This window comes from Cydia strobilella, chromosome 18 (genome assembly GCF_947568885.1).
Source record: "Cydia strobilella chromosome 18, ilCydStro3.1, whole genome shotgun sequence".
In the NCBI taxonomy this organism is placed as follows: Eukaryota; Metazoa; Arthropoda; class Insecta; order Lepidoptera; family Tortricidae; genus Cydia; species Cydia strobilella.
In genome coordinates, this window is record NC_086058.1 from 13,316,308 (window position 1) to 13,329,086 (window position 12,779).

The 12,779-nt window shown below is 38.4% G+C and overlaps 1 protein-coding gene across 1 annotated transcript; it reads left to right on the plus strand.

The window, feature by feature from the left end:
• The first annotated feature begins 3,812 nt into the window (after positions 1 to 3,812).
• LOC134749560 (ionotropic receptor 75a-like) lies at positions 3,813 to 12,651 on the plus strand. Its single transcript, XM_063684550.1, has 12 exons — positions 3,813 to 4,012; positions 4,705 to 4,853; positions 5,260 to 5,413; positions 5,904 to 6,162; positions 6,520 to 6,692; positions 7,893 to 8,119; positions 8,515 to 8,614; positions 9,110 to 9,288; positions 9,812 to 9,919; positions 10,812 to 10,978; positions 11,507 to 11,704; positions 12,555 to 12,651. The coding sequence occupies exons 1-12, from the start codon at positions 3,865 to 3,867 to the stop codon at positions 12,607 to 12,609; spliced, it is 1,917 nt and encodes a 638-aa protein (XP_063540620.1). The 5' UTR covers positions 3,813 to 3,864; the 3' UTR covers positions 12,610 to 12,651.
• Positions 12,652 to 12,779: the final 128 nt, after the last annotated feature.

Genomic DNA, 12,779 nt, shown 5'->3' on the forward strand with positions numbered 1-12,779 from the left:
TTAGAGCTATTGTGAGTATGGAGGAACCCAAGAGTAAAAAACAATTGCAAACAATATTAGGAATTGTAACATATGTAGCAAAGTTTGTACCTAATTTGTCAGATGTAACTTATTCATTGAGGGAACTACTTAAAAAAGATTCTGAATTTGTATGGGGTGATAAACAGAAAAATGATTTTGAAAAGCTTAAACAAGTGTTAACTTCGCAACCAGTTTTAAAATACTTTGATATTACCACTCCGATAACTCTATCTGTCGACAGCAGTAGCACAGGGCTAGGTGCTGTCCTACTTCAGAATAATGCTCCTATAGCATATGCATCTAAAGCTTTAACAGAAACTCAAAGATCGTGGGCTCAAATCGAAAAGGAACTTTTAGCTGTAGTATATGGATGCCATAAATTCCACCAATATATTTATGGTAGACATGTACATGTAGAGTCAGACCATAAACCGTTAGAACATATTTTTAAAAAACCAATGAATGAGACTCCATTAAGATTACAAAGGCTAAGACTTCAATTACAAGGATATGACATAGAAATTAAATATAAACCTGGCAAAGAACTATTAGTAGCGGATGCTTTATCTAGAGCTTATGTAAATGACACCGTATGTAATAAAGAACTTGATGAAAAAGTAGAAATGCATGTATGTTTAGTGAAACAAGGCATAAATTTAAGTAAAGAAACATGGGATAAATTAAAAATAGAAATTCAAAAAGATCAGGATTTGTGTTTGCTAATAAAATACATTCAAAGTTCATGGCCAACATCTAAGGAAATTCCTTTACAATTAAAATACTATCATTCCATAAAAGATGATCTTTATATTTCAGACGGATTAATTTTCAAAAATACTGCGGTTGTTGTACCTAAGTTATTAAGAAAGGAAATGCTTAGAAAGATTCATTACAGTCACTTAGGTATTGAGAAATGTAAAAGTAGAATCAGAGGTTTGCTATTTTGGCCATTTATGATCAAAGAATTAGAGGATTTAATTCAAAATTGTGATTTATGTTTAAAATATCAAAGAAATCACTCCCATGAACCACTAATGTTAAGAGAATTGAGTAATAAACCTTGGGACATAGTAGGAGCTGATATGTTTTTTATGAACAATAAAACTTACATGTTAATTGCAGATTATTTAACAAAATATGTTGAGCTTGTTGAATTGAAGGATCAATGCTCAGAGTGTCATATAAGGGCATTAAAGAGTGTATTTGCACGTTGGGGCATACCCAAAATATTGTATACTGATGATGGCTCTCAATATAGAAGTTGGCAATTTAAAGAATTTTGTAGAGAATGGGAATTTAAACATATAGCTTCCTCTCCCTATTATGCTAGATCTAATGGATTTATTGAAAGACAAATACAATCGATAAAAAAGATGTTTAAAAAATGTATAGAGGAAAAGAAAGATATTTACTTGGCCTTACTAGAATACAGAAATACACCTATTGATCAGGAGTTAGATTCTGCCAATGAGTTGCTTATTGGAAGACAAGTAACATCTTTCTTACCTACCAAAGACAAATATAAAAAAGTTAATTATAATGATGTTAAACAAAAAGTTGAGAAAAAGAGAGAAATGTATAAATATTATCATGACAGGAAAAATAGAGGCAACATTAATAATTTTAGTAGAGGACAGAATGTGTATTTTCATGATAAAAATGATAATAAAAAACTTAAGGGAAGGATAGTTTCAGATGAAGATAATTATAGAAATTATTTGATAGACTCAGGAGGCTCTATAATTAAAAGAAATAGGTATCATGTGTACAGAGGGTCACCTGGTGAAAATTATAGTTTAGCTAGGAAACATGTAACTTTTAAAACAGAGGAGAATGAGAATGTGTTGAACAAAGTAAATGATAATAATGAAAATGAACCTGTAATGATTAATGAGAATATAGGTGATGCTGATGTGCCTAATGAAAATAATTATAATAATGATGTAAGGTCACGGTCAGGAAGAGCTATTAAGAAACCTGGATACCTGAGTGATTATGTACCTTAATAACTCTACCTGATTTAATTTTAGAATACTTTTAGATAAGGTAAAGAAGGGGGATGTCAGATATGCTATCTGTGGACATATACTCTTTGACAGCTAAGTCATGGTGGCTAAGCTTGGACTTAATTATATCTTTAATAATTAATACAAACGTGTTTACTATCAAGAACTGTTTTATTTATTATATAAAATATATGACATTTTTCCACTATTTTTAAGCTTAAACGCATCGTTCACAGACGTTTCTGCTTGTTAAGGGGCCCATGACTATCAGTCCGCCGGACGATATCGGCCTGTCAACTGTTCGGAACTGTCAAAATTTTCTCTGTCTGGCCGATATCGTCCGGCGGACTGATAGTCAGTGGGACCCTTTAAAAAATAACTTCATAGGGACATTGTTTCTATTATCAAGACATTAAAGGGCATGTTTAGATATTTGTGAGCACTTTGGCCGCTCCGATATATTTGATGGCGACTGCTAATGTTTTCTTTAATCTAACTATCTTGCTACATTAACTCAACTTGACATAAAAACGTAATCCGAATGACATAAAATACTGTAAACGATTTCAAATGTAAATAAATAAACACTCCAGTATAGAGTATAAGCAGTATATTGACTTCACTTATTAAGCTCAACGTGGTTTCGACGGAATGTATTGGCCGGATGTTTATATTTAAACAAAGAAGTACCAAATTAACGTACTAGTGGAAAATATTGTAAACTAATTTTGTACCAAGCAGATTCTACGAGTGATATTACAATGTTTTAAGTTAAAGAAAGAAAGCCTGAAGCGGTGAAAGGTTTCAATCAAAAATGTAGCCGAAATATACCGTAAAGATACTTCCTGACATAATTTAAAGTGGAACCTTTTGGAAGTGTGTGGTGATCAAAAACCGTGGGTTCATATTCATACCTCGGTTGTGTCGTATCGAGAAGAAAGAATCATTCTCGAGAAAAATAAATTGCACGTCAGGATCCTTATTCCTTATCCTACAAAGACGTCAGGCTAATCCTCAGTCGTGTTACAAGTTATTACACTGCGTCTGTAGATACTGTTACTGGTACATTATGATGTCATTAAATAAATAAACCAGTAAAGTGGCGTTTGTCATGCGTTCTCATTAAAATTCGAAGCATTAGGTAGCTAATGATATGCTGACTGTCCGTATATGGGTTAAAGAGAATATTTACTAACATACAGTACTGCCGTGAACATTTTTGGGATTTATTTAAATAATTTAAATTAAATTAAATTAAATAATCATTTATTTCGGAATATAAATTTCCATAATGTATTAGTAGCTTATTACTAAAATGTTTAACCTATGTTAGTGATACTGTTAACTATGTTATATGACTTATTCTATCACACGCATGTATATTACAAGCTAGGCACAGAAGGTACAGAAGATTCACTGCCTAACAAAACGCGGCCACTACGCGCAAGGCGGCGCGGGCGCAAGCGCGTGCAGGCGTCCGTTCCATAGCGGTGTGCGACGAAGTCGCGGAGTGAGACACGCCTGGGCTAGGTTAGAAATTTTGTTTTCCAGGGGGTTCCCCCCATGATACCTAAAACCTACCATATGTACTAAAACTTTCTAACATAATAGTACCTATCCACTTAAACCAAAAGAAAGCATCAGTAATAGGTAATGCTCATTAAAATTTCATAGTTCCTCCAAAGGAACAACTCTTTGTGTGTTCATTCAAAACTATATTTGTAAGAACAGTGGCGTTGCATGTACTATAATGAACTTATACGAATTTTTGAATTATCTCACAAACTTATAAAATATAACAAACTTATATTGTTGAGTGGATTAGTCATTTATAAAGATGAAGATATTGTTTTTGTTTGTGATTGTTTTATTTTTGAGTTTAGGAAAGGCTTTTGATGATAATGACACTAATATGATAGTGTCTTTCGTAAAGCTTGATCAAAGACCTACAGCTGTATTGACTCCTTATGTATGTTGGAGTGCATGTAAGTTTCACTAAATATGTGTAAAAATACTCGAAGAGCCTATGCTCAGCAGTGGGCGATACGAGGCTGATATAATGATGTGTAAAAATATGGTGACAGAAAATTTTCGGCAAAACAAATTACGTACGCCAATCATCATAGAGTCCATCTAGGCTAACTCTGCACTTTTCACCGACTTCGACGCGACAACGTGTGAAAGTGACATTATTTAACATCGAGGGCTATCATTGTTACAAATTTCGATTATTCTCTTAAATTTCAATAAATATACTCATGGACAAATTTTAAGGAACGCAAAAAAAGGTTTTATTAGTTTAATTACTGAATCTGTCTTCTTTCTCGCGTTATCCCGGCATTTTGCCACGGCTCATGGGAGCCTGGGGTCCGCTTGACAACTAATCCCAAGAATTGACGTAGGCACTAGTTTTTACGAAAGCGACTGTCTCTGACCTTCCAACCCAGAGGAGAAACTAGGCCTTATTGGGACTAGTCCAGTTTCTTTACGATGTTTTCCTTCACCGAAAATTAAGTGGTACATATCAAATGATATTTCGTACATAAGTTCCGAAAAACTTATTGGTACGACCCGGGGTTTTAACCCGCGACCTTCGTCGCACGCTCTTACCGCTAGGCCACCAGCGCTTTTTAATAACTACATTTTTTTTTGCATTCCTCTCCTATGCTTTGTTCAGATGAACTGACATCTCTAGCGAAGAGTCTTCACGATACTGGAATCAGCATGGCGGCCTCACTGCAGCCGAATAGACCAGAGTTGTTTCTACAGAACCTCGTTATAGTGTCCGACTTGAGGTGCAGAGGAACTGATGATTTCTTGATCAAGGTATACCTATTATAATAGTAACTCTTTATTCAGAGGCCGGAGTACCCAAACGCAATCTAAAAGGCCGACTGGAGGGCCGCATAAGTAGAGACAGGCCTAAGCTCAGATGGACAGCTTCGAACAGAGCACCATTGCAGGACCTTAGGGGTGACAGTTTAGAGAAGCCACGTATAGATCGGACTGGGGAAATTTGCTTGACGAGGCTAAGGCTCACCCTCGGCTGATGGTTCATCATCTGAGGCTAATGCTACCCTTCCTTCAGTTGAACTGACATCTCTAGCGAAGAGTCATCACTGGACGATACTGTCCTCCTCTAGAGAATAAAATGTGTAACTAAATGTATGCCCTCCCCCCTCTGTGGATATAATCCATATCAACTAAAAAAATAAAGGTAATTATTCTTCAGGCCAGTGACGAAGGTTTCTTCAAGTCTCCATACCGCTGGCTGTTAATAAGCCAAGACCAAACTGAGCTGAATGTCTTGGATCATTTGGCTATGCTGGTAGATAGTGATGTCAGTATAGCGCAACGGAGAGGAGAGGATTACCAATACGTCGAAGGTAAGATAAAGAGGTCGAAGGATTAAGGATGACTCACGTTAGACCGGGCCGTGACCGGGCCGGAGCTGCCGGCGCTTACTTTTCTATGACATGACAGGTGATCACGTGATGCTTTCCATAGAAAACGAAGCGCCGGAAGCTCCGGCCCGGTCACGGCCCGGTCTAACGTGAGTCATCCTTAAGACAGATATTTGTTTAGTAGCTATCAAAAGTACAAATAAACAAACCTATTATTTTCTAGGAAGTAAAATCATATTACTGCTCTGTAGCATCCGGCAAATAGCACTTTTTACAGTAAATATGGTGCAATAGTGCGATAATTAATACATTAGTCCTATTATTTAAAAAAAATACTTTGGAGACATTTGCATATACTTACATAGCTCCTGATGTAGTCTTAGATACCTCAGATAATATCAAAATGTTAAATATTTTATCACTGTCAGCTCACCCTTAAATTTATCTAGATAATTGCTATTCTTTGTTACAGTTTACAAAATAAAAGAGAACACTGAACTAATCTACAGCACCAGAGCTCTATGGCGACCCGTAGACAAGAAAAGCAACAACACTACAATAATAACTTACTATAACAAATCAAAAGCAGCTAACATATATGGAATAGTAGAAGACTATAGAAAGAACAAGATCCTGTCTACTAGAAGAATGGATATAAGGAAGCATACGTTGACGATGGTCAATGTTATAACGGACAGCAATGATACTAGAAAACATATGGATGACAGATTGTAAGTATTTATACAGGTGGCTAAAAAATAAGTGCATCCCCGTTGCCAGGGAGGTTTTAGGATTATACTGAGCAAATTTTACTATGGGACCAACCCCTGTGTTATTTATACGTGATATGTAGTTTCATAGAAGTTTGATGTTTAAAATATTACTTGCACAGTCTGGGCTATCAAAATCGCTGCAGACTTATCTTGGTCTAATTCTAACACTTCTAGTATACCTACACTTTTTCACGATTAAGGAATAAGTGGGGAGAAAAATCCAAAAACTGTGTAACTTATGGCTCAATATTCTGAATTTTGTAAACCTGGGTACTTCTTTCAAGAGTGTACTCGAGTCCCTTTATTTTTCTCCAGAAACTTACACCAAGATTCCATAACAAAGATGTCATACATGGTGGTGAAGATCTGCTTCGAGATGATGAACGTTACGGAGAAGCTGTTGTTCAGCAACACCTGGGGCTACGTGGACAGAAACGGGTCCTGGAATGGTATTATAGAGCGGCTCATCAAGAAAGAAGGGGATATTGGTGAGACCTTATAAATACAATACAATACAAATACTCTTTTCACCTCAGCAGCTCGAACAAGCCTACTTTCTTCACTCCAGGAAGTGACGAAAGTGCGACTTTCCTCACTCCAGGGAGTGAAACAAAGTAGCTTTTTAATTTAGTGAAGGCCATGAACTGCCACTTCATACTTCGGGGTCTATTACAAATTCGAAATACATTTTAACCTTTAATATGTTCTCACTACTGAGGTGAAAAATTATATGTGCAACACGAGAGCAAAGTTATTTTACATCTCGTGTTTTGAGCCCCTCGCTATTAAGATTCTAACTTAGAATCTTTCGCTTTCTCGGCACTCAAAATCAACACTCGCCAGAAAAACCAACTTTCCTCTCTTGTTGCACAAATAACGTTATTGCACATCATCACTTCACACCTCACTGGCTCAGTAAAAAAGGCAAGTGGCCTCTGACACAAGAGAACGCCACTGTTCTATTTTGTGCCACTTCACGCCGGAATCTCACACTCGGTTTTCATTTATTTCTGAAATTTCTGCAGATTCTCTTAAATGTAGCTCAACAGTGGGTTCCTCTGCTGCAGTAATATGTAGACATCAATAATTTCAACTTTACTTTCTCAATCAATGAGATTACTTTGACAGGGCATCCAGTTAATAAACGAATGAAAACATTGTAAACCACCGAATCAGGACCTAATTTTTATTAAAAGCTTTTTATATATGTATAATATGTATGTATGTAAGGGTCAAATCTTGCAAGGTAAATTTGACGCACTCCCCGACTTCCAATGAAGCTGAAAATTCGCATACATTATGTAAGTCGGGTGACAATGCAATATTAGTACCATCGAGCTGATCTGATGATGGAGACAGGAGATGGCCATAGGAACTCTGCGAAAAAAACAACGAAACCTAATTGTGTTTGGGGTTTTTAGAATTGTCTCGATGAGTATTAGTTACCTGTGGAAAGAAAAGTACAGTCAATAAAAACTTGTACCAAAAATGAAATTTTTGTCAAAAACTTATTTCCCTCTGAATTAGACGACCAGATGGATTTGGATTCAAAAATAAGTAGCTATATAGTACCCACGTAATCACATACTTATTTACCTAGTAACCGAACGGACGTCAGATTCCGCAAACGGGCAAAAATGCTGAAACAGTGCAAAGCTCTAGAAAGATGATCAACCACCTTGTTTCAGGAACCTTAACAATCTTCACCCAAGAACGCATGAGAGTCATCGACTATATCGCAATGGTGGGCACCACAGCAGTCCGCTTCGTGTTCCGCGAGCCTCCTCTAGCTTACGTCTCTAACATCTTTGCTCTGCCATTTACTGGTGCGGTGTGGCTGGCAGTATTCGTGTGCGTGCTGGCTTGTGCTTTGTTCCTGTATATCACTTCTAAGTGGGAAGCTACTATGGGCATGGTAAGTTAGAGGCAGTCTTTTTGAACAATTCCAACAGTATTGTCCAATCTTTCCAAATGATTTTTACGCCTAAGACCCTAATCTGTTAAGTAAAAGCCATTGTTTCTTTTATGCGAGCACGTGGCCATTGTGTCTGAGCGCGTGCCACGCACTGAAACACAATGGCCACGCGCTCAGACACAATAGGCGATCGCTCACACAAAAGAAACAATGGCTTTTGTTTGACCCTAGTCTTAGGCGTTAGAATGATTTGAGAAGATTTAGGTATTCTGTGTTGTCTTTTCTCGTATGTGAAAGATGTTTTTGGACAGTAACGGGGGTGCAAAGTATTGCGATACGCTTACGCATCTCTTACGTTACGACGCCGTGTGCTGAGGGCCTTAATGTTTTTGCAGCATCCAATGCAGCTTGACGGATCGTGGGCGGATGTGTTGATTTTGATTATTGGTGCTGTGCTTCAGCAAGGCTGTACTCTGGAACCTAGGCGGGCAGCAGGTGCTTATCTTTAAACAACCTCTCAACTGTATAAATCCTATGTTTTTGCTTATTGGACTTCCGGCACTAATTTGTGATTTTATTTTAATTAGTTTAATAAACTTTAATTATCTAGCTTGCCTATTTAAATGTCACATTGTCTACTCCACTTAGGGTTGCCATATGGAAGAATTAAATGTCCTGATATTTCTTGTAACAGAGATTTGGCTTAGCTTGAAAGACGCCCCGGCGGCGCGCTGCGCTCTCTGCGGTGGGTTATTCCTAAAAATTCTGACACTTGCCAAGTCCGGCCGCAATCCGGACCTTTGGTCAAAAATCCTGGTATGTCCGGACAAATCTTGACGTATGGCAATCTTATCTCCACTCGACCCTGTTGTTTAGATTTTTTTACTCTACAACTATATTACTTTATATTTTAGCGTCTATAGCTTTTTTTCATAACCCTAATGATACAGTTTTCACTAAACTTTTCGCTCTCGCATCATTTACTTCTAGGGAGGATAGTGACTCTGTTACTCTTCGTCGCATTAACAATATTATATGCCGCATACTCTGCCAACATCGTCGTGCTGCTGCGAGCCCCAAGCTCCTCTGTCAGGAGCCTTCAAGACATATTGAACTCCCCTATTAATCTGGGCGCCAGTGATTTCGCCTACAATAGGTATTTTTTCAAGGTAAAGTTTTCTTTTTCTTTTCAATAGACCAAGGCAGTCGGGAGATTCTGAAAATATTTAAAACTACAGAGGGACTCACGCGAACCACGTTCGTCTCTTAATCTCAGGGTCGTGGGTTCGGGCCCCACGTTGGGCGCCATTTGTTATGTGTTGTCGAGGGAGTTAAAATAATGATAATTATAAATTACTGACTAAATGTTTATTAACTAATTAAACCTAGACTTAAAACTAAGAGGGCGCCAGGAGAGATTTTGTCTGGTGTTCGACAGGGTTTCTCTGCCTACCCGCTGCCTTTCTGACTAGCTCTGTGCTCTGCGCACACCGTTGTACACCGTGGCACACTTACGTACCAATCCTCTGAGGCCAACTCAATTGGTATAGAAACGGACTGGTATCCAGAGGCATCCATCTCCATTTTTAGGAATTTCTTAATATCTGCTTAGTAGAAAATAAAATTACCTTATGGCGATTTCGTCAAGAGTCTAGAATGTAGCAAAGAATAAATAATTCTAATATGTTTCAGAAATTGAATGACCCTCTTCGCAAAGAAATCTACAACAAGAAAATTGCGCCAAAAGGAAAGAAACCCAACTTTTACACAATGAAAGAAGGAGTTGAAAAGATTAGAAAGGTTTAACAATTCTATTCCTTTTTATTTAAATTAAGAAATGCATGTGACTAATATGAATTATTTTTTTAAGCGTTGATTGTGGCAAGCGACTGTCAATCCGGATATCGCGAGCTCGAAACTCAGCCACCAATGGAGTTCTAGTTTTTTGAAACTTATGTACGAAATTTTCTTCGATATTGACCAGCCACTTTTCGGTGTAGGAAAACACAGTGAAGAAACCGAATCTTATCCCAAACAAAGCATGAGTTAGAAGCCAAATGATAGTTCCATGTTCCATTCGTAAAATGGGTTATTCCCACCAAAGATAGATATGACTCCGTAATAGATGGATAAAGTCTAAGGAAAAAACGTGCCTCGAAAATCAAGAAAATTTGATTCTTGATCAGATGGCGCCACTACCTTTGCCTACTCTCGAATTGGCGTTGACGGTTTCGTTTGTTATTTAACAATTTCAACGCATATCAGTGAAAAAACATGGGTCAAAATCATATAAAAATAATTAATGCAAATAAAAAAAAACATTTAACCATATATAAATACGATTTTTGATATTTTTATTTTTAGTTTTAATCGCAGCTAGATGGCAGTGAATTTACTGTAGCTACAAAATTTACTATGACAGTACCGCTCTATGCTATTAGTATATCCCTTTTTGTTCCCACTAATTACCACCAAGTTGTTACCAGTGGTAACTGGGGTATTCGGTATTCTGTTTATGAACATCTACAGGGTCTAACAAAACTTCCGTGAGACACAGACATATTAAACATATTAATAGCGGGTCACTCACGTATTTTAAGTCGAAAAACGCTCGACATATTTCACTCCGTACCGAGGGGCGTCATCAGGATACGTGAGTGACCCGTTATTAATTTGTTTAATATATCTACAGGGTCTGTTTGCTTTCCACATGGAACTGAACCCTGGCTACCGTCTCATCCAAGAGACCTACCAGGAGGACGAGAAGTGTGATCTTGTAGAAATAGACTACATTAATGAGATAGACCCTTGGGTACCTAGCCAGAAGCGATCGCCGTACAAAAACCTGTTTAAAATCAAGTAAGTAGACTATTCATTCACTACACTGCACTGCACTTCCTACCTTTTGTAATGAAACACACTTGAATACACTTGACAATAAGATTATTAGAATCGGCCGGACAGAACGCAGCCCTCTCTCACCCTAGAAACTCATTTATTCCAAAACCAAATTTACTATATAAAGGATGACTCACGTTAGGCCGGGCCGTGTCCGGGCCGGAGCTTCCGGCGCTTCGTTTTCTATGGAAAGCATCACGTGATCACCTGTCATGTCATAGAAAAGTAAGCGCCGGAAGCTCCGGCCCGGACACGGCCCGGCCTAACGTGAGTCATCCTTAAGGGGCTGTATAGAACAGCGTCAACAGCGACATATGTTCCTATTTTACCATCTTGACAATTTTATTGTTCTCAGGCAATAACAAATTCGCTGTAGCTGTAGGTACCTAGCTAGCTGCAGAGATAAATGACTCTCCCTGCGTAGAGTTTGTTTGTATATACGAGTATGCTTCATTTAAAACTATTCCTAACTATTATTAACTATTTCAGTTTCATAAAAATCCGCGAATCCGGCATCCAACACTGCATCCACCAGCGCCTCCACGTGGGCAAGCCGAAGTGCCTCGGCGCCGTCAACACCTTCAGCAGCGTTGGCATCACGGACATGTTCTCCGCCATGTTGGCGACGCTGTACGGCATGTTTATGGCACCAGCGGTACTGCTGCTGGAGATTGCTTATAAGCGCCTGTAAGTTTTACTGTCAGTTGTTGTAAAAATCCAGTCATAAAGTAAGAGGTTGACAGGACAGTTTCTACTCCAGTACTCCACCAAGTAGTAGCCAAAGTCCTCAGTCTCTGGTTGAGGCCTTGCGCCAGAAACAGCGACACAATCTCCCAGCTATCGCTGAGAACTGAGAAAAATTAATCTCAGCAGTTATTTACCACCTAAATGAATCCTGAAGAAAGGCCAGTTCAAGAGCACCCTAAACCGGCGAGCGTGTATGACGAATGTTATGAAAGAAAAGGAAGCGAAAGAGGTATGTCAGGATCGTAGCAAGTGGAAATCCGTGGTCTCTGCCTACCCCTCCGGGCCCTCCGGGAAAGAGGCGTGATTATGTGTAAGTATGTATGTATGTAGGTAAATGAATAAGTGATAGCTATTGGGATTTTTTTGCTGTGCTGTTGTTACTGGAGATTGCTTACGCAGCGTTCTACGTAGGCGAACAACACGCGAACGCGAAGCGAAGCGATGCGGCGCGGGGTGAGTCAATCCTTTGATACCTATAGAAGTGTCCTACGTGGGCGATCTCGTTGCGAACGCGAACGCCGTGGGCCCGCCGCGCCGCGCCGCTTCGTTTCGCGTTCGCGAGTTGTTCGCTTACGTAAGACGCAGCGTTATAAGTGTACATCGGCTGTCCAATTCCAAGCAAGATCTCTTCTTAAAAATTACATCTTTACTGCAATAAGTAATAACGGTAATTAAGTTTAGTTTATTTATCTCTCAATGATACAACTTGAAATATCTTTATTACAAATTATCATTACTAAAAATTTAGGAATACCTAAAGTGTATTTAACCGGTATTGTTTTGTTCACAGGATAGTGGCTCGAGAAAAAAGAATGCAGCAAAATAATGCACACTTAGTCTACTAATACTGTGTAAAATAAACAACTAAAAGCACTAAAATCCTTGTATAACGTCTGTAAATAAATTAAAAGGCACTTGCAGTCGTGTATCATTTGAGAATCGGAATTCACAACGGATAATTAATTTGTGAACCAAACCTGTAATTATCCATGCTTTTCTTGGTTCTGATGTTTTG

Excerpts from the sequence above, each read along its gene's own strand:
- LOC134749560 (XM_063684550.1), top strand. The coding sequence starts at position 3,865 with ATGAAGATATTGTTTTTGTTTGTGATTGTTTTATTTTTGAGTTTAGGA. Across the intron at positions 6,163-6,519 it reads AAACATATGGATGACAGATT|AAACTTACACCAAGATTCCA; the intron begins GTAAGTATTTAT and ends ATTTTTCTCCAG. Across the intron at positions 9,289-9,811 it reads ACAATAGGTATTTTTTCAAG|AAATTGAATGACCCTCTTCG; the intron begins GTAAAGTTTTCT and ends AATATGTTTCAG.